General features: G+C 36.6%; 1 protein-coding gene across 3 annotated transcripts in view; it reads left to right on the forward strand.

Moving 5' to 3' along the window:
- The window catches only part of SHISA6 (shisa family member 6), a 619,326-nt gene that overhangs the window by 134,569 nt on the left and 457,802 nt on the right, over positions 1–26,955 (forward strand). For all 3 annotated transcript variants that reach the window (XM_056817452.1, XM_007483000.3, XM_056817451.1), the window contains exon 3: positions 20,361–20,521. In XM_056817452.1, coding sequence (XP_056673430.1) covers positions 20,361–20,521 — 161 coding nt within the window. The remainder of the gene's footprint in view (positions 1–20,360; positions 20,522–26,955) is intronic.

Consider the following 26,955-nt stretch of genomic DNA (forward strand, 5'->3'; position numbering starts at 1 on the left):
GATCTCTACAGCTCTGGCCAGGCTGCCAGGTCTATGCTCCCTCTCTAGCTCCTTCCCCACCATCTGTGTTGGATGCTCTGAACTTGGCACAGCCCTGCTCACAAGGTACACTCTCCATACCAGCACCTTTGCCCGCCCAGAAGTTCCCGCTGCTGCTGTAATCTCAGTGCTCTGGTTGGGAGGGGGTGATGGGTCCTGGGACCTTCCTTCTGTCTTCCCCTTTAACCTGAGTGTTCTCAGATTCTGGCTTTTCGGGGGGCTAACCTTTTGAATTAGGTACAACAGGAGGGTTCCTTGGCTATGTCTTGTTGCTAAATTTGTTTTTCATTCCCCTAGGAATATTCAGTTTGTGATCGGTTAGGAAGGGTATTCAGAGGTCTGAACTTCTGCTCCTTCTAAGCCGCCATCTTGACTCCACCTCCATGACTACTCTTAATTACCTATATATAATTACCTAATACCGAGTCCTTTTTTATTTCTGAACTAGTCAAATTTCCATAGCCAATTAATACACGCTTTGCATAAAAATTAATTTCCTACACAGTACAAATTCATATTTCAATTATATTATAACAAATTATATTTAATACATTCAAATTCTGAATACCTGTGTAATTTCAAATAAACAGATTACCCAATTTAAACTCCTAAAATCCCAATACTAACTGGTAGCTATTTATAACAGTACCTGAAATTAAAGAACATCTAATTTAAAAATCCAAAATTTAAATCTTAAAAAAGTTCTCCAGAATACACTATAAACTTTGCTAACTGAATTTAGCACTTAAATAAAATCATTATAACTTACCAATCCTAGTGATAATAAATAATTCTCTAACTAGGTATTGTATAGAATTAAATTTAGCTGACATACAATAAACACCATAAAACTGCATTGTATCAAAATTCATTGTCAGACCCATTAGCAATTTTCCAAAGTTACATATATCAATCTTAAATATTAAATTTAAGAGAATAATCAAATTATGGGACACATTTTCCCATAGCGTGTTCCAAACTAATCTCTTTTGTTGTCTTAGTGGGTCTGTCCAAAATAAGAAAAAAGATTAATGGAACACTGTGATAAGTTTAGAGGTCAGAACTAATTACCCCCATCCATGGAGGATTTGAAGCATATTTTGTGAACACCCAAATAGGAAAACATGAAGACAAGACTTATAATGTGGACACACATAAAACAAACATTAAACATGAATTTAGGATCCTGATAATTAATCTAATATTATGTTAAATACACACACACACACACACAATTCTCCTTGTGTCATCTCATTCTAAAAACTTCACCTTGCTTTTTCCATCTTGCTTTTTCTAAAGTACTGTCTCTTTAAAATTAAGGCATTTGTCTCAAGGCTTGTTGGCTTGGTGAGCTGCTTTCACTTCTGACTGAGCCTAAGAATTAGATGGAATAACATTAGGCTGTGAGGGAGGGGATTCACCAGCATTTTGGTCTGGTACTGGAAGGAGGGAATCATAACCTGATGCAAAGCGAGGGCAGGATATAATTCAGGTGTGGGATTTGAAGACCTTTCTGGAGGAGTAACTATTTTATTGAGTTTTATCTCAATTTACTCCTTGGGTTTATGAGATTCTGAATTTAGCTTCGAATTGGCATGACAGGGCGCCAGGTCAAGTGAGTCACAAATTAACCTCCATAGGGTAAAGGTTTCCACAGGGACTGAGGAAGGTCCTTCAAAAGTATAATGTCTTTGTAGCAAACTACCTATTCTCTCCCAATTCTCAATATCAAAAGAAACTTTGAGGCAAAACCAGGGGCACAGAGAGGATATATGTTGTAAAAACCTCTGTATGCGAGTATGAGAAACTTTAACTCCTTGAGCATTTAACATATTAGTGAGGATCTCAGCAAAGGACTGCTGGTTGTGAGAGAGAGATTGCTCTATGTTTTACTTCTGATGTCATCCCCCCTGATGAGGGGGAATTCCCTATCTGTGATGCCTTTGTGATGTCCACATTCCCCTGAGAATTGTTGGTCACCCAGGTCCCTGACTTTGGGCACCAGAATGTTAAATCCCCAGAAAGGTGGGGCAGGACTGGGACCAGAGTTCTTCAGGTAAGGAATAAGGAAAAGAGTAAGAGAAAATGCAAAGATAGAAGTAAGAAGAATCTCACCTGAAGATAAGGGTGAGGGAAAAGATAAGAATCACAGTCACAATCACAGTGTGGGGTCAGAAGGGACCCAATGCTGGGTTCAATTACAAACAATTGCCCATGAGAAAGGTTCATGGGAAAGTGTAACAAGACTGTAGATAGTGCAGTTGGTAGGATAATGGTTGGGACAAGATAATAGTTCCAGGAATCATCCGGGGTTCTTGGAACAGTCAACAATCTTGTTATGGGAAACTAAAAGAAGGTGGAGGTGAGGGCACTAGGACCCATTCTCAGACAGACTGTGAGAATTTGTCCTCTGAGGAGGACTTTCAGATATTTATCTAAGGTATACCCAGAGATTTCAACCTCTGACATTAAAATAAGAATTTAATAGATCGGTGATGACAAACCTATGGCATGGGTGCCAAAGGTAGCATGCAGAGTGCTCTTTGTGGACACGTGGGTGCCCTACCCCAAAAATTTAGAAAGACAGAGAGACTCCAACAGATCTACTCCTTCCACATCTCCACCTCCCCTATGCCTTAGCAGCCCAATGAGAGTGCACAGGGGTAAGATAGGCAGTTCCCAGGTAGCAGAGCTGGAGGGGAGTGGAATGCTTGGGTCACTCCCTTCTCCTTCTCTACACTCACTGAGGACATTCCTTATTTCATCCACCCCTCTGCCCAGCAGCCAAATGGGAGCACTTACTCACTCAAATATGAGGGGTAAGGAGGGGAGGGTGTGCCCAGCACTTGGGGGGTGGTCACAGCACCTGGTCTCTTGGGGCAGGCATAGCACTCAGTCTGAGTGGTGGGGTGGGGATGAGGCCCACATTCCATCTCTAAAAGATTTGTCATCACTGTTATAGATTATTTATGCTCTCTAAACTATTGTTTTCCCACCAAAACTATGTTTGGATTATGTACAACCTCAAGCTAAGGTCTACTGTTAACCTCATGGAAATGTGTGTCCACTCTCCAAATATCTTATCATATTTAACTTATGCAAGGCTCAATTCATTTTATAGTTTTCCTTATTTTTTCCCCGGTTTATCTAGTTTTCAGAGGGGAAAATTAAAGACCAATTTTGTTATCTGTTTTCATTTGTATCTCAGTTTTTCCTTTAAAAATCTGGATGGTATAACATTTTGTGTATCAGATCTAATATTGATACTGCTTTATTATCCATAATATCCCCCAATACAATATAATTAAACTGTTTATTCCTTTCAATTGTGTCCATTTTAGCCCCAACTCTGTCAGAGATCATGACAGCTACCCCTGCGTTCCCTGGATCAGCTGAAGCATAATACATTCTGCTTCAGTCCCTTACCTCACTTTATATGTTTCTCATTTTCAGTGTTTTTCTTGTAAACAACATATTGTCAAGTCCAGGTTTTTTATCCTTGCTGCTATCCATTTTTTCCCATCTTTGAAAACATCCCATTTCACTCAATATCATAGTTATTAGTTGTTCATTTTCATCTATTTTGTTCCTCCTCACTATTTATCCCCTTCTTTCTGCTGTATACTTTCTCAGATGTCTAGTTTCCTTGGCCAATGCCTCTGCAATTTATACCACTTCCCCCAAATCTTCCCTAATCATCTATTTTTGCCCTCCTAATTCCAAATTAGCCCACCTTTTCAAAGGTCCTTCCTTTGTCTTTTCTTCTTTAGCTTTTAATTGTTATTTCATCCACTTTAAAAAAAACCCTTTTTTAGTCCCACAGCCATGCCCTCCTACTTCTATATATGAGTTTGATTCTAAAAGTCCTCCCACTATTTTGTCCTAGAAGTCTCCTCATGTTACCCCTGCCAACTCCCTCCTGAATCCCTTCCTAATTCTATTTCCTTTCTCTTCTATTTCTCTGTACATTAAGAAAAAATTTACCCTTCTAATTGTGCATGCTGTTTTCTCTTTATTCCAGTTCTGATGAGAATAGGGTTCTAGTTCTAACAGTCCTCCAGCCCCTTCTCTCCTTTTCCATGGTATTTCCTCCATTCATTCCTCCATATGATAGTCATTCCACCCTGCCTCCTCTTGCTCTATTCCACCACCATTTTACTTATTACATTACATTCACATTCACCCTGAGTCTTCCATCCATTTATACCCCTTCAAAATACTTAGGCAATGATGTCATTCACAGGAGCCATACCTGACATTTTCCTATATTTGGATAAAAGCAAGACCTTTTGGGTTATCTGTGATTAGTCTTTCATTATCTTTGTATGTTTCTTATAGATTATATTTTCTGCTGAGTTTTGGGTGTTTCCCCCCAAGAATAGTTGAAGCTCCTTTAGTTCATTAAATATCTGTTTTTTACCTTTTATAATTATGCTCATCTTTCTGAATATGTTATTCTTAGTTGTAAATCCAATTATTTTGTTCTACAAAATGCTGTATTCCACATCCTATATTCTTTTGATTTTTTTTTTGCTAAGCTGTGTGTTTTTCTGATTGTAGTTCTACAGTATTTCTTTTTTCTTGTTGCTTGTAGTATTCTCTCTTTAACCTGGAAGCTACAGAACTTAGTAAAGATGTTCCTGTATATTTTCACCTTTGGGTCTCTTTAAGGTAGTGATTAGTGGATTTTTTAAGTTTCTGTTTAACCCTCTGATATGAGAATTTCTGGGCAGTCTTCTTTGGAGATTTCTTGTCTAAACTCTTTTTTAAAATAATAACTTTCTAGGGGTCCAATTATTTTTATATGGTCATTCCTTGATCTATTTTCCAGTTCATTTTTTTTTACTCCACTGTCCTCTGAGTTTGAGCTGAGGTCCTTTATTGTTCCCATAATAACTTTCAATAGTTGAGTCCTTTCTCCTTTGCTTATTCATTTTTATTTCTTTAAATTTTAGTGATCCAAACAAATAGATTTAATTATTGACTTTTTACAGGACTCCCAGGGTTTCTATAATACTGTGGTATGTTATCTTAGGTTTCAGATTTTTTTTGTGTTTGTTTTTACCTGGGTCCCACTTAGTTATTCCAGTTTTTGTAGTCCAGGGTCTGATGTAATCAAAATTAAAGCCCCAATCCATGATTGACCTTAGGTTTTCAGACCAGAGGATATGGGCAGTTCTGTCACTGCTGCTGCAAAGAGCCAGTCTGCCTTTCCTTGTGGCAGCAATCAGGGCCTCCACTCACCTGAGAGTGATCTCAGCTGATGGTCCCCAATCCCTCCACAACTAACTTCTCTGGTCAATGTGCCTTTCTCAATACTCCTCTTTTACTGCCATAATCTGTGACAGAGTAGTTGCACAGTCTATATTTCTCGAGACTCCAAAGTTCCTAGTTTGCTAGCAATAAGGCTCCTGAACTCAAGGCTCAGCACCTGCAGACTCCATGGTATCCACTCCAAGTCCCAGCTGTGAACTAGTGGAGGTATCCAGAGCCATGGCTGTAATATAGCCTGAAGATTCTAGTGGTATTCATCTGGATGTAGCTGCAGGGCTCAGCAAACAAGGTGAGGTTGCTAAACCTGCCCCTAGGGGTTACCTTGTTGATTCCACTGCATTTTCTTTGTTCCTGCCCCACAGCTTTCTGCAGTGGGATGAAGGCTAGGGAAGTCAGAAACCTTCCTTCCTGGTTTTCTCAGGTTGTTCAGCTTCACTCCTGACTCCTTTCTGTGTATTCTTTTTATTAGCTCTTGATTTGATTCTGTGGAGTTGTTTTTGGTTGTTTGTGGGGGACAAGAGTGCTTCATGCACCATCTTCCCAAAAGGCATCTCCCTGCTTATCATTTCCTATATCACAATAGTATTCTATTGCAATCACATACCACAATTTGTTCAGCCATTGCCAAATTGATGGATATCTCATACATTTTCAATTCTTTTATACCACAAAAAAGCTGATATAAATATATCTTACAAACAAGTCCTCTTCTCTCTTTTTTTATTTCTTTGGTATACAGACATAGTAATCAAAGGGTATGCAGTTTTATAGTTATTTGGACAGAGTTCAAATTGCCCTTCAGAATAATTGGATCAGTTTACAATTCCACCAACAATGTACTTGTGTCACAATTTTGTCACACCCCCTCCAACATTTATCATTTTCCTTTACTGTCATTAATGAATCTAATGGGTGTGAGGCTCTACTAATCAACAATCCTATAATTTGCTTAAGTTATCACTCATTATATCTAAATCACATAACTCTTTTTTGATCATATCTTGGTATAAGGAGCGAAATATTCATCTATATCTAGTTTCTGCCACATTGTTTTCCAGTTATCTAAGCATTTTTTCAAATAATGAATTCTCATCCTTCTAACAGGGATCTTTGGATTTATCAAAAACTAGATTTCTGTTGTCATTTTCAACTGTATGTTGTGTACCTGATGTATTCTGTTGTTCCACCATTCTATTTCTTAGCCAGTTCCAGATTGTTTTGATGATTATTGCTCCATAGGGCAGTTTAGGATCTGGTACAGTTAAGCCACCTTGCTTCACAGTTTTTTTTTTTCATTTATTCCTTTGATATTCTTGATCTTTTATTCTTCTAATTGAATTATGTTATTATTTTCCCAGGTCTGATTGTCATTGTATTAAATAAGTTAATTTGGATAGAATTGCTACTTTTTAATATTGCCTTAGCCTACCCAAGGCCAATTAATATTTGCCCAGTTTTATGACTTTATTTGTGTAAAAAGTGTTTTGTAATTATGTTCATGCATTTACTGGTTTTGTTTTGTTAAGTACTTTATTTTATATTTTATATTGTATTTTATATTGTCTAGAGTTATTTTAAATTGAATTTCTCTTTCTATCTCTTGCTACTGAACTTTGTTGGTGATATATAGAAATAATGATTTATGTGGTGGGTTTCTTTTTTGTTGTCATCTACAAATTTGCTAGAGCTATTAATTATTCCAACAAGATTTTTAGTTGTCTAATGCTATTGGCTTCTTCACTTTTTCCTCAACTAAGTCACATAAGCAAATCCCTATACCTCCTCTTGCCCTGGAAGACCTCTCCCTAGAGACAAGGCTTCTCTTTAAGCTGTGACCTAGATCTGGGTTGTAAGCTTATTGGCATTTCTAATATTGGCATATCAGGCATAGCATTCCTACTTGAGGTATGAGTGCTTCATTTCTATGGGTTGCAAACCTCCACTGAGATCTGGACTAGGGCAATAACTGATTCCCCCTGCCTTAGATTTCATGATAAGAACATAATATAGTATGGTTTCTAGATCTTTGTTCAGTGAGGTATTTTGAAGAGACTGGGTGATACTTACTTTTGTAACTCTGCCACCTTGCCTTTGCTTCAGGAAGTAACTTTTAAAGGGTCACACAGACAGTGTGTATCAGAGGAAATACTTGAACCAAGATATTTCTGGATTTAAGGCCCTATCTACCATGTAGGTTCTCAATGAAATTTCAATGCAGTGAAATTCAAGCAAACTTAAAAAAATTTGAAATATATTTAATTTGCTTAATGACCAAATTTGGACAAATGCCTTCCCTTGAAAATAGACTTTAAAATACTTAGACTTATGAAATTACTAATTTATGAATTTACTAATCACTGATTTCTGTATCAACCAAGTGCCTTTTGGGTCTACACATTCAAAAGAAAGTTAGAAGACACAAAGTAGAGGTATCCAATATAGATAGCTTTTTCAGGTTTAGCCCTTCAATTGAGAGCTTCTTCAAGGAATGTGGGGATACAAAAACATGTTTGTAGATAGCAGGGAAGAAATAAATTGATGTTACAGGAGAGAGAGAGAGTCAAAGAGACAGAGAGACAGAGAGAGAGAGAGAGAGGGAGAGAGAAGGAGAAAGGGAGGGAGGAAGGGAGGGAGGGAGGGAGGGTGGGATATAGGTAAGGAAGGAGAGCAGATGATAGTGAGGGCAATTTGTAGAAAAGTCAGAATAGGGTGAGATCATGGGTGCATCTAGAGGAGTTGCTATGGTAAGAAGTGTCACCTCTAATTCTGAGACCAGATGGTGGGGAAGATGTTTAAAAAAGGTGTAGGGCTTGATGAATATCCTGAAGTTTTGGGCAAATAATGAGGTCTTTGCCTAAGATAAAGGTAGACAGTACTATGGAAGGCTTGAAGATACATAAGAAATTTTAAACAGATGCTGTGAATGATATGTGTTTGGATTTTTTTAGAAATAATAAAATATTTGCCTTTCTCCAGGGAGGGCTCAACTAAATTTAGATAAAATAATTTTTTTTGGACTCAATTAGTATGGTTTCATGAATTTTTTTCAGCTTCATTCAGTATGATATGAATAGGAACAAAGGTGGCATATGGTGGGAGTTGCAGTTTGTTAGGGTATAACTAGTGATAGGATAAATAAATAAAAAGTTCAACAGTAGAGTTAACCAAGGGATCAAGCTATGGAAGGAAGGTGAGTATAGGCTGTGCAAAACTGATAGCTTATGAACTAATTGAATGTTAAAAAATGGAAATTATGGGTGAAGGTGGGTGAAGAAGAATTTGTAAGTCATAGCAAAAGATGGGATGAAATTAGGATTAGAAAAAGAATTTCAGAGTTTGTGAACATGGAAATGGAACAGTGTAAGTCATGGCAAGATCAAGGTTATGGATTTCTTTGTGTGTAGCTAAGGTGGATGGATCATGGGAATCAAGCAGATTGAGAACCTGAAAATTAGAGCATTTGGTTATTTGGAGAATTACATATATATATATATATATATATATATATATATATATATATATGTTAAAGTTTGTTACTATGAGGACAGTAGTTAGGGAGAAAAAAGAAATTGTGAACCATGCACTGAACTTATTAAGGAAGGAAGAAGAATATTCCAGAATTGAATTTTGTAATAAATTTGGATATGATGAACCTCAAAATAAGAATCACAGAATTTGAGAGATGTAAGACATACCAGCATCTATCCAATCCAACCTATTAGAAGGAATCCCCACTATAACTTATCTAATAACTTCTGATTGAACACCTCCATGGATGGAGAACCCATCACTTCTCAGGAAAGCCCATTCCATTTCTGAATATATCTAATGACAATTTCTCCTGATATCAAGGTTTAAATTGACCCCTTTGCAACCTGGTTCTGATCTTTGGGGCTAAACAGAACATGTCTAGTACTTTCTCCATATGACAGAACTTTAAATACTTGAATGCAGTCATTATGTCCCTTGAGTCTTTGAAGAGAAAGCTAAACATGCCTCATTCTAATAACAGATCCTTATATATCATGAACTGAAGACCCATAACCATCTTGATTTCTTTCTCCAGATGGTCTCCAGTTTTTCAATATTCTTAGTAAATTATGATATCTGAAATTGAATACAGTATTCAAAATGAGGTCAGATAGTGATAGAATATAATGGGAATGTGACCTGCTCTCTTTCTTAATGCTAAGCCCCTCATAATGAAGCACAAATTAGGTTAACATTTTTAGTTGCACTATTACACTTAACTCATTTTGAACTAAATGCCACTAAACCCTCCATATTCTTTTCAGAATAACTGTGATTCATTCGTGTTTCTACCATATTATTTTTGTAGAATTGTAGAATCTATTCCCAAGTTCAAAATTTTAAATTTATCCCAGTTGAATTTCATTTTATTACATTCAGCTCTCAACCCAGAATTTGATGGTTCCAACTGCCATCAAATCTCTCAAGAATGTGCCAAATAAGGTTAAAATGTAATTGATATATTTATATCCTTTAGTTCATATACTAACAAATTAGGGGGGGCAGAGATCAATGAATTGGGCATGCAAATCAAAAAACTTGAAAGCGAACAAATTAAAACCCCCTAGAAGAAAACCAAATTAGAGATCCTAAAAATTAAGGGAGAAATAATAAAATTGAAAGTGATAGAACTATTGAACTAATAAATAAGACTAGAAACTGGTATTTTTAAAAAACAAATAGACAAAGTACTAGTCAGTCTAATTAAAAAAAAGGAAAGAAGAAAAGCAAATTAACAGTATCATAGATGAAAAGGGGGACCTAACCACCAATGAAGAGGAAATTAAGGCAATCATTAAAAACTATTTTGCCCAATTATATGGCAATGATTATGCCAATCTAGGTGATATGGATGAATATTTACAAAAATATAAATTGCCTAGACTAAGAGAAGAAGAAATAGAATTCTTAAATAATCCCATATCAGAAAAAGAAATCGAACAGGCCATCAAAGAACTCCCTAAGAAAAAATCGCCAGAGCCTAATGGATTCACAAGTTAATTTTATAAAACTTTCAAAGAACAGCTAATCCCAATACCACACAAACTATTTGACATAAAAAAGCAAAGAGGGAGTTCTACCAAATTCCTTTTATGACACAAATATGGTACTGATTCCAAAGCCAGGCAGGTCAAAAAAAAGAGACAGAAAACTACAGACCAATCTCCTGTAATAATTAAAATGGTTGGTTGTCATAAACTGTAGTGAATAAAATAGTGGAAGACTTAAATTGTTGTAGATATAAGAGTAGATGAGTAAATTGTGACCTCAGAAAATATGTTTTCATTACAGTGTCTTGTTTTTAAATAAATATCTAAGGTGGTCACCAGGGAAATATTCCCAATTATTTAATATACCCAAGTCAGCTATTATTTTATAGAGATTTTAATTAATACAAATGAGGATTTAATGAAAGTGAGAGAGAATAAGAAAGGAATAAGTATGAAGGGCCTAGCAGAAAGGTCTAGACCTGAGTCTTAAGAGAGAGATCAGTCAGTCTTTAATCACTCACCACAAGATCTGTCCAAGCAAGAATATAGACACCAGTTCAGCCAACCATCCTTCTCCAGAGAGAGAGTCTTCTGACTGTCCTCAAGAGACTGTCCTAACAGACTGTCCCTTTTAGGAGATTGTCATCTCCTTATAAAGGGAATTTTCCCCTATGTCACCTCCCCTAAGTTCTCCCATCTACCAATCACAGTAGACGTTTTTCAAAGGACAGACCATTCTTAGTTCACACCTGAGTAGACTAACTTTTGAGTAATTCACACCTGAGTAGACTAGAATCTCTGAGTAAGTTTTCTCCTCTTTGCTCCTTGTAAGTTCACAAGTTGCCTGACCTTTATAGGTACTTAGCACACTTTTGTATTAGTCCTAAAACAGGCATGGCTTAAAGAACTTTTTGTCTTATTATAAGTATGGGTTTAAGTACTTTTCATTGTTCAGCAAAGAGTTTACAGCTTTATCTTCCCCTAAGGCATGCTTAAGTATGGTGAAGTAGAGTTCTCACATTTCTGATCAAGTACCTTCACTGCCCAAATGGGAATGGTCCCAATGGGGAATGGTCTTAACCCAACCTTATGAAGTAGGACCTGGGAAATTTTTAAGGTTCACAATCCTAACCTTATGAAGTAGGATCTGAGAATTTTTTAAGGTTCACACTCCCTAATGAACATAGATGCAAAAATCTTAAATAGGATACTAGCAAAAAGACTCCAGCAAGTGATCAGGAGGGTTATTCACTACAATTAGGTAGGATTTATACCAGGAATGTAAGGATAGTTCAATATTTTGAAAACCATCCACATAATTGACCATATCAACATGCAAATCAAGAAAAAAATCACATGATTATCTCAATAAACGCAGAAAAAGCCTTTGATAAAATACAGCACCCATTCCTATTAAAAACACTAGAAATCATAGGAATAGAAGGGTTGTTCCTAAAAATAATGAATAATATATGTCTAAAAGCATCAGCTAATATCATCTGCAATGTGGATAAACTAGATGCATTCCCAATAAGATGAGGAGTGAAACAAAGATGCCCATTATCACCTCTGTTATTTAACATTGTGATAGAAACACTGACTGTAGCAATTAAAGAAGAAAAAGAAATTGACAATGAGGAGACCAAGCTATCACTCTTTGTAGATGATAAGATGGTCTACCAAAAGAATCCTAGAGAATCAACTAAAAAGCTAGTGGAAATAATCAACAACTTTAGCAAAGTAGCAGGATACAAAATAAACCCATATAAGTCATCAGCATTTCTATATATCTCCAACACATCTCAGCAGCAGGAATTAGAAAGAGAAATTCCATTCAAAATCACCTTAGACAATATAAAATACTTAGGAATCTATCTGCCAAGACAAACACAGGAATTATATGAACACAACTACAAAACACTTTCCACACAACTAAAACTAGATCTAAACAATTGGAAAAACATTAACTGCTCATGGGTAGGACTAGCCAATATAATAAAAATGACCATTCTACCCAAACTTATGTATCTATTTAGTGCCATACCCATGGAACTTCCAAAAACCTTTTTTAATGAATTAGAAAAAAAACCATAACAAAGTTCATTTGGAAGAACAAAAGATCAAGGATATCCAGGGAAATCAAGAAAAAAAATACAAGGGGCGGTCACTCTGCAGTCCTAGATCTCAAACTATACTGTAAAGCAGTTGTCATTAAAACAATTTGGTACTGGCTAAGAGACAGAAAGGAGGATCAGTGGAATAGACTGGGGGCAAGTGACCTCAGCAAGACAATATATGATAAACCCAAAGATCCCAGCTTTTGGCACAAAAATCCACTATTTGATAAAAACTGCTGGGAAAATTGGAAGACAGTGTGGGAGAGATTAGGTTTGGATCAACACCTCACACCCTACACCAAGATAAATTCAGAATGGGTGAATGACTTGAATATAAATAAGGAAACTATAAGTAAATTAGGTGAACACAGAATAGTATACATGTCAGACCTTTGGGAAAGGAAAGATTTTAAAACCAAGCAAGACTTAGAAAGAGTCACAAAATGTAAAATAAATAATTTTTACTACATCAAATTAAAAAGGTTTTGTATAAACAAAACCAATATAACTAAAATCAGAAGGGAAGCAACAAATTGGGAAACAATCTTCATAACAAAAACCTCTGACAAGAGTCTAATTACTCAAATTTGCAAAGAGCTAAATCAATTGTACAAAAAATCAAGCCATTCTCCAATTGAAAAATGGGCAAGGGACATGAATAGGCAGTTTTCAGTTAAAAAAATCAAAATGATTTATAAGCATATGAAAAAGTGTTATAAATCTCTGATAATCAGAGAGATGCAAATCAAAACAAATCTGAGGTATCACCTCACACCTAGCAGACTGGATTACATGACAGCAGCAGAAAGTAATGAGTGTTGGAGGTGATGTGGCAAAGTCAGGACATTAGTGCATTGCTGGTGGAGTTGTGAATTGACCCAAACATTTTGGTGGGCAATTTGGAACTATGCCCAAAGGGCAATAAAAGACTACCTACCTTTTTACCCAGCCATAGCACTGCTGAGTTTTTACCCCAAGGAGATAATAAGGAAAAAGACTTGTACAAGAATATTCATAGCTGCGCTCTTTGTGGTGGCCAAAAATTGGAAAATGAGAGTATGCCTTTCAATTGGGGAATGGCTGAACAAATTGTGGTATATGTTGGTGATGGAATACTATTGTGCTCAAAGGAATAATAAAGTGGAGGAATTCCATGGAGACTGGAACAACCTCCAAGAAGGTATGCAGAGTGAAAGGAGCAGAGCCAGGTGAACATTGTACATAGAGACTGATACGCTGTGGTACAATCTAAAGTAATGGACTTCTCCATTAGTGTCAATGCAATGTCCCTGAACAATCTGCAGGGATCTATGAGAAAAAAATATCCACAAGAAGAGGACAAATTGTGGGAGTAAAGGAGGAAAGGCAACTGCTTGACTACAGTGGTTGAAGGGATATGAATGAGAATAGACTCTAAATGGACATCCTAATGCAAATACCAACAACAAGGAAATACCCAGTGGAATCCCTGTGGCAGGAGGGGTGGAAGGAAAAGAAAATGATTTTTGTATCCAATGAATAATGTTTGAAAATGACCAAATAAAAATAATGTTTAAAAAAACCAAAAATACAAAAAAATGAAATTGATAAATGTTTAGCAATATAAAAATAAAAGGTAGATATTTAAATTTGTTGTTTCCTACATCAATATGCAGCCATCAGAGATCCTTTGTATTTGAGTTTGATACCACTATTTTAGTCTAGTATATAAAGGTCTTATTCTTTCATCTAGGATGTTAGTTATGTCTCCAAACTTTATATTATATATATATATACATATATATATATATTCTTTTCATTCAAGTAATTGATAACAGTGTTAAAATTTATAGGACCAAATATAGACCTAAGATATCTCAATGAAATCTCCAGTCACACTGACACTGAACCATTAAGCTACTCTTTGAATTTAACCATTAACTCATTTCTGGGTTTTCTTCCTGATATCTTTGATAATTTAATTTTCCCTCTCAAGTCTTTTTCAAAACCATCTTCCTACTCAGAAAAATTCATACTTTACCAGACTCAGTTCTGTCCCTCATGATTTCTTGGGGGACAGAACTGTCCATAGTTGAATCTCAGTAAGGATACTTGCTTCAGACTTGGGATAGACATACACATACTGGTGACTTTCCCCTGTTCCCTGTTCCTTATTTTTCTGGTTGAGAAATATGGCAGCACAACTTCCGTGTTCCCCCCAGCCAAAGCAATCTTTTGACTTTCGCTTTTCTACATTGCATTTTTATTTATGGATATGGAGGAAGGTGGAGTTGTAGTGGTATTGGTATAGAGTTGCATTCTGTTGAAAAGTCTACTTTTGGCTTTTTTCTTCCTGGCAGAGTATGGTGACCTGCGTTGTAGGGTGTGCTGAATGAGCAAGTTAGGAATTAGAGATTAGCTCTTGCTGTTGTTATTTCTTTGTGTTATCCTTTTAAGTTTCTTTTTGCCTTGTATCATGGAAATAGCTGAAATTACTTCATTGCTTGTGAATAATTGCTATTTTGGAAAAATGTCAGGGGTCAAGAGAATAGAGAAAGTGGCTTATCTTGTTGGTTACATTGAACACTACCATCTTTCCAAGGTTCCCAACCCTATCATTAACCTCAACTTCTCACTGTTTTCCATCTCACATATCTTATCTGGTGATTTTTATTTGTTTCTAATTCCACTACATTTCTTGCTTCTCATTCCTTGTTATACTCATAGCCACCACCATAATTCAGGGTTGGATACTTATAAAATATCCCTTAAGTGGTCTCCTCAAGTGACTTTCCCAACACATATCTAAAAATGTAATTTCCCTATTTAATGAACTCCAATGGCTTTTGATTTTCTTTATGATCAGGTATAAACTCATCTATTTGGATATTAAAATCCTTTACAATCTGGCCCCAACCTCCCTTTCCATAGTTATCCATTACTTCCCTTCTCATAGTTTGTCTTTTTGTTGTTTTCACACATATTCCTTTCTCTGTGGCTTTGTGTTGTCCTTCATATCAGATATAATGCATTTACAGCCTTTTGAGACTTTAAAATATAAAAGGGCAGTTATCATCTTAATTTGATTATTCAATTATTTCCTGGCAAAGGCCAGGCTATGGTTTTAATGGTGGCCCTTTTAGAACATTATGTATTCTGCTTCCCTCAAACTGACATGACACTTATTATTCTTGCCCATTTCCTTTAAATGTGGTATATTTTTATGAAATTTGACCTTTCATACTTTGCTTACTAATCCTTCCTTGCCTCTCTCATTATCACTTCAGGGTTTTCCTCTCCTGTACACTTCCCCAACCCTAATATTCCCCTCTGACCATAATATTTGACAAATTTTTTCATTACTTCTTAGTGACCAATATTCCTGCTGTATAAAATAGTTCATACCTTAACCCATTTCCTCTGGCATATCCAAATTAATTAGGTAAAAATGAAAAAAGATCAGTTTAGAATTAACATAATATTTATTAGATGCCCTGGAGAATGGAGAATGAAAATGAAGAGGGACAGGAGAGAAGAGGAAGGTCATGATGCTGGCAGACACTATGGCTATTTTTCTCCATAGGTCTTTAGGATATCATATTAAGTAACTGTTTTTGACCTCACAATTGATTGGATATTAGGGACTTCTGAGCAAGACAAAAACTTCTAACATATTTTTATGTTAGAGTTTACGTGATATAGAAGAAACCTAAAGATTTTCTTTTACTAAAGGAGAGGAGAAAAAGAAATATGTATAGTGACAAAGTATCTTTTCCTTGAGTGCCACGAAGTCACCATAATGAAAAAGCCTCTGAATCACAGTCCAGACAGCTATAGCCACAAGATCATACAACTCCCTCTTTAATCATTCAGCTATCAAGTACATTTAAACATCTTAGGATATCGAGCTATTTGCATAAAATTTAACAGAATAATGTCTGTCACATGTCCTTTTTCCTACCACCACTACCACAAAAATATAGATGCCATAGATAGTTATGTTTTGTTTCATAATTAAAATACTTATCTCTTATAGAAGTGGCCTAATTTTTCTGTAGTACCAGGAAGATCATGTAGGGCTTGTTGAACTAGGAAAAGATCTGAAACCTGAATGTTATATACTTCAGGATGAAGTATATAACATTTAGAACTGAAATGGACCTTATAGGTTACCTAGTCAAACCACTTTACAAGTGAGGAAACTAAGGCCCAGTTCACATAAATACTAAGTTGTAGAGCCAGGGTTTGAAACCATGTCCTATAGATCCAAATCCAGTTTACTTCCCCCACTACTTTTGCTGTTGTTCAATTGTTTATGTCTTTATGAGCGGTTTGACATTTCCTTCTCCAGCTCATTTTACAAATGAGGAACTGAAGCAAATAGTGCCAAGTGTCTTGCCCAGGGTCACATAACTAGTAAATGTCTGAGGCCAAATTTAAACTCAGAAGATTAGTCTTCCTGATTTTAGGTTCAATACTATTTATTATGCCATGTGTCTGCCCAATCATAAAATGAACCTCAAAACTCTACTTCTCTACTTTGGCTAGATTTTCTCATGCTATAAGTCAGTGATAGGGAACTTTTTAGGGACCCCCTTCCATGTCCCCCTGCCCCCCCAGAATGAGTACTAGTGCCTGCCCCCATTGTGTGTCATGCCCCACCCCAACTGTGTGCCCTACCCCCACCCTCCCCTGACTGTGCAGGGGTGCCATCACTGAGGATACTAATATATACAATTAGAGGAATACATCATCATTCCCTTCCTGGAGGTGACAGGGTTAGTGCAATTTCTACACAGTGCATGAGTCATATAAAAAGGAAATGGTCAGTGACCCAGCTCTTATCAAAGCACTTATTCCTGTGGGCCTGGGGATATCAAAGTGAAAGGCTGCCACTAGAACTAGAGTGGATGCAAATTTCCTGGAAGCCTCAGGCATTTGGTAGACCTTAGAGAAGTTGGGCTAGAGCACTTTGAGGAACCCCTTTTAGCTACTGCTAATTCAATTAGGGAATTATCTGCCCAGGTAGCTGGGAGTACATAATTCAAAATCCAGGAGAAGACCACCACCTATTTGGGGGAGGGGGGGATAAAAAGTTTAATGGGAGAGACATGAGCCCATGTATTCTGTCCTTCAAATTTTACAGTGATGGGGGTGGATAGGTTGGCTTGATGGGGACTCTCCTATGGAGGTGTTAGGTGGTTAGATCCCTTTGGGCTGGGTGTGTGATTTTCTCTCTCTCCCTTTTTGAAGGATTAGGAAAGATCTGATGAGCATCTTCCCTTAGGGCTTGGTTTATGGGGCTCAGCCCTATATTTATCCTATTCACTCAGTAAGAGGTCTACAAAGATTAAAAGGACTTTGTACCTGTTTCAGGGTGATAGGTGGGGAGAATTTGCCGCTAATCTTCAGAGGAGTGGACATCTCCACTACTGGGCTCCCAGGGTCATAGGGTCTGTCCTCAGCTGTGCTCAGCTCCTGCAACAGTTGAAAAAGGCTAGAATGCCCCAATCCCTGCATTTGGGGTGGGGCTAGTCTCCCATCCATGGGAGACTCCCAAACATGGACCTGAGCATACCCATAGAGAGGCCTCCATGTTCCATAGGTTGTCCATCATGAATATAGGTTTTTTCATTTGTCTCCTAAAAGGATATAAATTTCCTCGGGGCTGAATGAATACTCCCCATATCTTCCCTAACATTTTATTTATCTTGCCTGATATAGTATTTTATATTCTGAAGAGGGTATCAAAGAAGAGTGATTGAGTGCTGGAGAATGGTAATTCATGGTCCCCCTTTCTGGAAAAAATGGGATCTGGCCTTTTATATTGTCTTCAAGTCTCTAACCTTTAAAGATTTAGTGGTATGTTTTATTTTTAATATTCCTTTCATCTCTAAATGTCTTTGACCTTCTCCTTTGTCCAATAGTCCACTCCTAACAAACATAAATATTCAAATGAGCAAGAAATATGACAAAAGAGATGTCAGCCAACTAAAAATCACATTGAATATGACTTTGTATAGTATTCCATATCCATAATTCCCCTACTTATCTTTAGGGACAATATTGTCATTATAATTACACAGTATTCAATTCCATTGTATTTCTTTCCATTTAAATTTTGTAGTCATTATGTCCTGATTCTTCTTACTTTACTCTAATTCAGTTCATTTAAGTATTACTATGTTTTTTTGAGTATTATTGTATTATATTCAGGTAGCATAAACATGTTTAGTCATCCCCCAATTGATGAACGTTAGTATTTTGCTACTATATAAGGTACTGATATGAATATTTTGGCATACATAAGACCTTTATTCATATTTTTGTCCATATGGTCTCTAGATTAGAATATAGGGATTTCAGTTACTTTTCCAAATTCCAGGATGCATGTCTAAAGGGAAACTAGTTCACAATTTCACCAAAAGTGTACTAAACTGGTCTTTCTCATTATAGACAGCCATGATTTAATATCATATGTAGTGGGTAGTAGTGAGAGAGAGGTGGCTTTATGTCTAGCTCATGGCAAAACCAAAGACCATCAGAGCTAAAAGAAATCTTAGAGATCTTCTAGTATGACTCCCTCATTTTAAAAAGAGCTAGAACCCAGGACATTTTCTTTTATACCACACCAACATTGTAGTTGTATCTGATTTGTTGTGTTCACCCACTGAGATTTCGAGTATTATTACATTGGCCATTTCTGCAGAGGTGACAACAAGAAGTTTACACTAATTATATCAAGGGAAATCACATGAATAAACAGAATAATATACAAAATATGTACAAAATTAAATTCAGGGTGCTTTATTTGGACAGGCACTATCTAGCTGATGATAAAGAAAGTATTTATAAAGGAAGCGAGATATCTCTTGCCAGCTTCCTCTCTCATACAGCCATGGGGAAGATCCTTGGTTCATTCTCAGTAAAGCCCAAAATATGAAATTGCTGAACTTCTGGCCTATATATTTTTTCTTTAAAAGGTTCTACTCTTCAGAAGTCACTTAGAAAAATAACTCCTTAATTTTCACACACATTTAATCACTTATTCTTTATATTTGTTTCACTGAACTTGTGTTGCATACCTCTGGGACCTGAGCTGGCACTAGTCAACCTGAAGGACAAGACACTGAATTAAACATTTAGAGCTTTATGCAGACAGACAACCCTAAGGCCAAAAAAAAAAAGCCAGTTATGATTTCAGTGTCACAGGTTATTGCAAAGTTTAATTTAAAATGGTAGCTACTCAACCCCAATTCATCATCAGGTATCACTTCATTACTTAGATTGCCCTAAATTTATTTTTCCAAGTAGGTTTCATTTTCCTGGGAATCAATTCAGGCCCTTTATTGACAATCAAGAGGTTTTTTTTTAAAATTTATTTCCCTATGTTTTCTCTCTGTTTCAATATTTTGAGTGCTTTGTACTATATCCATTTGCTGGAACTTTTCCATCCCCAAAGCCAAGATAGTTCAATGGGGCTCATAATTTCTTCTTATATTACCCTTCCTAATCTCTCAAAATGTTTATTCCACTGGTGGCAAAGAGTTCTGGGCTTAGAATCTGGAAGACTCATCTTCCAGAGTTCAAACATTTACTAGCTATGTGACCCTGGGCAAGTCTTTTAGCACTATTGATCTCAGTTTCTGTATCTGTAAAATGAGATGAGAAGGAATTAGCAAACTATTCCACTATCTCTACCAAGAAAACCCACATGGACTCATGAAGGGTTGGACCTAACTAAAAAAAAAATAAAAGACTGAACAACAATCCCTATATGGGATGAGGCAGGACTTTTAAGAAATAAACTGTCTAGTTTGTGTCTCATTCAAGAAATCAGCATTTCTATGAAAAGTAAACTAAAAGTCCTAGAATGTTGTGGGTGCACCTGCTTTTTAAATCTAATTGTGTGATCCATCTGTTTTTTCAGAGCTCTTGCTGACATCTTAAGGCAACAGGGACCAATCCCAATAGCACACTGTGAAAGAGAGACTATTTCAGCTATTGATACCTCTCCCAAGGAGAACACACCTGTCAGATCCTCCTCAAAAAACCACTATACCCCAGTACGTACATCCAAACCAACAACAGGTAAGTTCATCTTTAAACCTTTCCTCTGAAGCTGGGTCAAGTGACCTCTCTGGTCTCCTAAGAAGGCTTACTGTCTTATAGGAAACTGATTTTTTAGAAGTTAGAATTTTCATGCATTGCTGGTGGAGTTGTGAGTTGATCCAAGCATGCTGGAGGGCTATTTAGTGCCCAAAGGGCACTAAAAACCATCTGCCCTTTGATCCAGCCATAGCACTGCTGGGTTTATACCCCAAAGAGATAATAAGGAAAATACGGGTTCAAGAATATTCATAACTGATCTCTTTGTGGTGGCAAAAAATTGGAAAATGAGGGGATGCCCTTCAATTGGGAAATGGCTGAACAAATTGTGGTATATGTTGGTGATGGAATACTATTGTGCTCAAAGGAATAATAAAGTCGAGGAATTTCATGTGAACTGGAATAACCTCCAGGAAGTTATGCCGAGTGAAAGGGACAGAACCAGGAGAACATTGTACAGAGAGACTGATACACTGTGGTACAGTTGAATGTAATGCCATTAGTGGAATGCAGTGATTCTGAACAACCTGGAGGGATCTATGAGAAAGAATGCTATCCACATCCAGAGGAAAAACTGTGGAAGCAGAAACACCAAAGAAAAACAACTGCTTGATTACATGGGTCAAGGGTGATATGATTGAGGATATAGACCCTAAATGAACATCCTAGTGCAAACATCAACAACATGGAAATATGTTCTGATCGAGGTCACATGTAATACCAGTGGAATTGTGTGTCAGTTACAGGAAGGGTTGGGGTAGGGGAAGGAGGAATAGAATATGATTTTTGTAACCAAGGAATAATGTTTGAAATAGACCAAATAAAAAAATAAATTTAAAAAAATTAGAATTTTCTTGTGACATACTAGCTTTTTTATTTTTTTCCAGTATTAGAAAGCATACTGTTAGCTTTGGACTTGAGTATCACATATAAGTAGACCTTGTAAACTAAAAGGCATCCAAATAATTTTTTCAGAGAAAAAAAAGACAGATTTTGAAGTTATGTATAGCATAAGACAGATGTTCTAGAAAGACAAAGGTATTAGATGTCGGGATGGAGCAAGACTGATGAATTACTTTGCCTAGAGATGATTCAGAATTAGGGAAATTTTCATCAATTTCTGAGTTGAAGAGAATAGAGTCCTTATGAGAGAGATAAGATAGCCTTTATAAAATCCTATAAGATTGAGTAAAAGTGTGATTTAGTGTTTATACACTGTTAATAAGAAACCAGAAAGAATGTAATGATTATCCTAGAGATGGTATTTATAGGTCTAGAGGAGGCTACTATTGGAGAGCAGGTGAGGTGATGAAAAGCAAAGTCTAGGTGATTTCTATGGTGCTCTCACTCACTCTTCCTGGGCCATGTTTCAAAGGGTGTAACTCAGAAATATGTGGTTCCTCTGTGGTAAGTAGGTAATGGGAAGATGAATGGAAGTCTCCCCTATTAGATAATGGAGAGGGTATCCCCAAATTTCCATACAGGCACTAGCCAAGAAGACAAGCCTCCCCCTAGTCTGCTTACCCAACAGGGGAGGGGTTCTGACCAGTACTCATGATGGCTGATCAGTACCACAGAGAGTAGCTCCCTCAATACTCCTTTGAATAAATCCCTTAGGTGATATCTGACTGTGGTTGGTTAGATTTAATAGATACTAGATACTAGGAAAGTGGGGAGTTGGATTGAGGGTAGTGGGGTCCTTATTTTCCTAAGTCTCACAAGGTCCTTGGTTCTGATTGCTGAAAAGAAAGACCAGAATTTCACCTCCCCGTCCCACTATCTCTCACACTAAATTTAATACTAGAAAGGTCAAGGAGTAAGTAGAGCCGATGCATTAGGCTGGGAGAGGGTTTAGTTCTCTGGCTGAGAGTCCCAAACCCGCATGGGTTTGAAGAGATCAGACACTCTAGATTAGGGGTCCCCAAACTTTTTACACAGGGGGGCAGTTCACTGTCCATCAGACCTTTGGAGGGTTGGACTATTAAAAAAAACTAAGAACAAATCCCTATGCACATTGCCCATATATTTTTTTAAAGTAAAAAAAAATGGCAACAATATTTAAAATAAGGAACAAGTAAATTTAAATCAACAAACTGACCAGTATTTCAGTGGGAACTATGGGTTTGCTTTTGGCTAATGAGATGGTCAATGTCCAGTTCCATATTTGTCACTGCTAGCCATAACAAGTGATGCAAGTGTGCATCAGTTAGTCTAAATCTGTTTTAAGATTTCAGATGTTTCATTCTGGAAAAAATCTGCTCACAGACATAAGTGCTGCCAAAGATGGTTGCCATTTTGAGTGCATGGTTCCTGAGATTAGGATATGTCTCAGAGAGGAGAGATGCATAGAAATTAGACAAGCTGCTTGACTTGAATGCATCTTTCAGAGTCACAATTCTGCAGGTCAGCCAGTTCCATTTAGTATATTTTATCCACATTTTCAAAGTCAATAGAAAATGGGTTACAGAAAAGCTGTATGTTCAGCTCATGGAGAAAAGCTGTTTATGGAGATAAAGCTCTTTAAATCTGAATTGGAACTCCTTTCACAACTTTTCCAGTGAATCCACGCATGATTCTTTTGGGAATGCAATCAAGGGTTTTTCCACTAAGAGATTTTGAGTTAAGGGGAGATGGCAGAAATTTTCCTCCTTCACTTAGTTGATAAGGAGGCCTAATTTTACTTCAAATGTTTTCACATGTGATTGCATATCACAGATGAGTTTCCCTTTTCCTTGAAGTTGCATATTGGAACTGTTGAATAGCTCTGTTACAACTGTCTGAAAGGTGAGGTGCCATTTCCATTCTGCATCATTGGGCTTGAAAATCCTCAGTTGGCTCTTTGACAAATCTCCAGCAAGGAAAGGTGCTTCTTCCCACCTTGAGATCTAAGATCAGAAAGCCAAGAGTTCCTCTCCGAGCTTCCCCAGGTCTGTTCTTCTCTCCCATGATCCTTTGCTGTTCCAATCTTATCTTTGTATACTGCTCTTACATGTGATTTAGTGATTATACAGTGTTAATAAGAAACCAGAAAGAATGTCACAAGAAAGAACCTCCAGTAACCATTATAGCCAATGATAGTCATTCTCTGAGGATATATTAAATTATAAGTTCATGTGGGAATAGAAACACAGAAGAAAAACAACTGCTTGATCATATGGGTCAATGGGGATTGATTGGGGATGTTGACTCTAAATGATCACTCTAGTGAAAATATCAATAATATGGAAATAGTTCTTGATCAATGACATGTAAAACCTAGTGGAATTGCCTATTGACTATGGGAGGGGAGGGAAAGAACATGCATCATGTAACCATGGAAAAATATTCTAAAGTAATTAATTAAATACAATTTCCAAAAAAATTATAAGTTCAATTATGTGTTTAAAATATTGACCCTGCTTAGGCTATTAGGAATATTAAAAAAAAGGAAAAAATATATACTTCAACTTGTGACTGTAAGGACTATTCAACACATATCTTATTTCTTGAGGTGTGTGTCTTGTCCTATGGGTTAGATTATAAAATCTTAATTCTGTCTCTGTGTCCTTGTGCACCAGTGCCCTGCAAAAACCAGTTAGAATTGAGAGAATGGCTGAAAAATGTTTGAGTCCTTTGTTGTACTGTTAGGATGTAGACCTAGAGAGGGAGAAGCTGGATATCTGAACAGTAAAAAACAAACAAACAAAAAAACCAACCTTTAAGTGTGGCTGTAAGTGTGACCTCAGTCCTGTAGACTCAGATTTAGAAAGAGCTTATTTTTTGATATGGTGAACTGTATCTTGTGAACCTGTTAAACTTGCGAATCCATCAGAATTAGAAAGGTGAACTGAACTACTAATTAGGGAATACCACTGCCAAGAAACAGAGGGATTACTTATCCTAAGCAATAGATTAAGTAATTTGAGATTTTGAATGATTTTTCATTTCCCTTTATAAAATAAAAAAGCTAGCTCTATGCCAATCATATTACTATGTATTTCATTTAAGAAAAAATATAAACAATGTCCAATATTATAATTATATCTTATAGTACTTTACTTTTTTCATGCATCTTTACAAGCAGATCTTATTTTGTGAATATGTAAAATAATTATCTTTAATTTATAAATAAGAAAAATGTGAGCTGGAGAGAATAAACGACTTGACCAAATTATTTGACAGTTTTTTAACAATAAAGACTTAAAAACTGAAATGGTGACAAGCACTGTGCCTAGTGCTGGAGTTATAAAGTCAAAAACAGAACAGTCCCAGGTTTCAAGGATCTTGCATTTTAATAGGGGGATGAGGGGGTGGTCATGGGGGTGGGAAATGGCAAGTGCCAAGATAAATAAATACAAAACAATTGAAGGGAGAAGCTGGGGTAAGTGCAAACAAATGGAGAATCAAGAAAGACCTTTTGTAAACATTTGAACTGAAATTGGTATGTGGCCAGGTATTCTAAAAGGCAAAGGTGAGGAAGGAGAGCATTCACTCTATAGGGGTAAGGACTCAGAGATAGAAGATGCAATATGGTGTGTGTGATGTTAAAATAGGTTAATTTAGCTAACAATGGAGTACCTAAATATGAAATCAATTTAGAAAAATAGGTTGGAAACAGATTGTGAAGGGATTTAAATAACAAAGAGCAGAGTTTGTATTTTATCCTAGTGGTGATCTTGATAAGGCATAGCTGTCAACCACTATTAAACCCGGTTTTATTCTCAGACATGAATACAATATTTCTTTAAAATTCTTTCTAAATGTTTATCTTGGAATCATCCCTTCTTAGAGCTTTTTCATGGCTCTAAGTCTTTAGGATCGCTTGGTATCAAAAATCCTACTATTTTGTTTTCAGGATTTGGCCACTGCATGTATTTTTTCTGACCCTGACACAATTATGGGGAATCAAGAAAGGCCTTTTTAGACATTTGAACTGAGTCTTGTAGGTAGGTCAGAAAAAGTTGAGTTGGGAGAGCATTCATACCATAGGGGACAGTATAGGTAACAATTCAAAGACAGATATAGCCTATAGTATATGGGAAATTCAAATAGGTCAATTTAGGTAATAATGAAATGCTTGAATATGAAATCAATTTGGAAACATTTGGGAAAAGAAAATCACCACATGCCTAGACTATTGCAATAGCTTTCTTGTTGATATCCATGACTTAAGTCTTTACTTATTCTAGTCTATCTTCCATTCAGCTGTCAGTTTGACTTTCCTAAAATGCAGGTCTTATTATAGCACACATTTCCATTCAATAAACTCCAGTGTTCCCCTATTAACTTCAGGATATTAGCTCTACTGTTTAGCATTTGAAGGTCTTTGTAACCTGGGCCCTTCCACCTTTCCAGTCTTATGATTTACTCCACTCCATGAACCTCTGATCCATTAACTCTAGCCTCCTTGCTGTTCTCAACATCTTGTGAGTCTATATGGCCTTTTAATTGGCTGATTCCCATACCTTCATTGCTGTTCCTCCTCTCTCCCTCCTCATTTCTACCTCTTGTCTTCTTTCAAGTATTAGCTTAAAGTGGTGCACTTCACAAAGTGAGTTCAAACACCCAGAATTTCAATTATTGGAACTGTGATTTATTAATAAAAGAACAAATAAAGAATCTACCAGCTGGGACAGCCTTCTCTAGTGGAAGGCTGCTTTCATCTAACATTTTGGAACAATTTATATAGGGTTACAAGATACAAAGTTATTTCCTTTTACATATAAGTTCATAATCAAACAAAACCTTATCACTGACACAGGAATGTGGGGTCAGAGATGAGGAGACAATCCTCAGATTTATATGGGGCTGTTAATTAGGGGCTGTGTATTTTCACATCCATTAAGTCACCTAGCCCTATTTAACCATATGTTATCTTGCTTCCATCCTCTTTGATAGTCCTGAAATTCCTTTGTCTTCCTGCCCTTTCTAACTCTCACCCCCAAGCTAAATAGAGACTAGTCTGCTGTTTGCATAAACAGCTCAACTTCCTGGGGGAGGGAGGCCAGGTCTGTACCCTAAAAAATGCTGTCAGGGTTTTTTATCTGTTTTATCTATTTAAATTTTACTATTCTCTCCTTTTTGGACTACTTCAAGCTAATGATTTACATTTTGTATGTCTTTCTCCTTAATATTAGAGCCTTCCTCTAGATTATTTCCAATTCATCCTGACTTATGTGCAAATAGTCATTTGCCATATTTTCTCTTCCAGCAGACTGAGAACTCCCTGAGAGCAAAGACTATTTTTCTGTCAGTCTTTATATTCCCAGTGTTTAGCATAGAGTTTGACATATAGTTGGTGCTTAGAACATGTTTGCTGACTTTATATCTTCTTCTGTGGATGCTTGGTCATCATAATTAAGTATTCATTTTCCTTTTTACTATCATTGTTTTCATACATTTTTGTCAACAGTGTGTATACCATTTTTTTTCCCACT

The sequence above is a fragment of the Monodelphis domestica genome, chromosome 2 (assembly GCF_027887165.1).
Source record: "Monodelphis domestica isolate mMonDom1 chromosome 2, mMonDom1.pri, whole genome shotgun sequence".
In the NCBI taxonomy this organism is placed as follows: Eukaryota; Metazoa; Chordata; class Mammalia; order Didelphimorphia; family Didelphidae; genus Monodelphis; species Monodelphis domestica.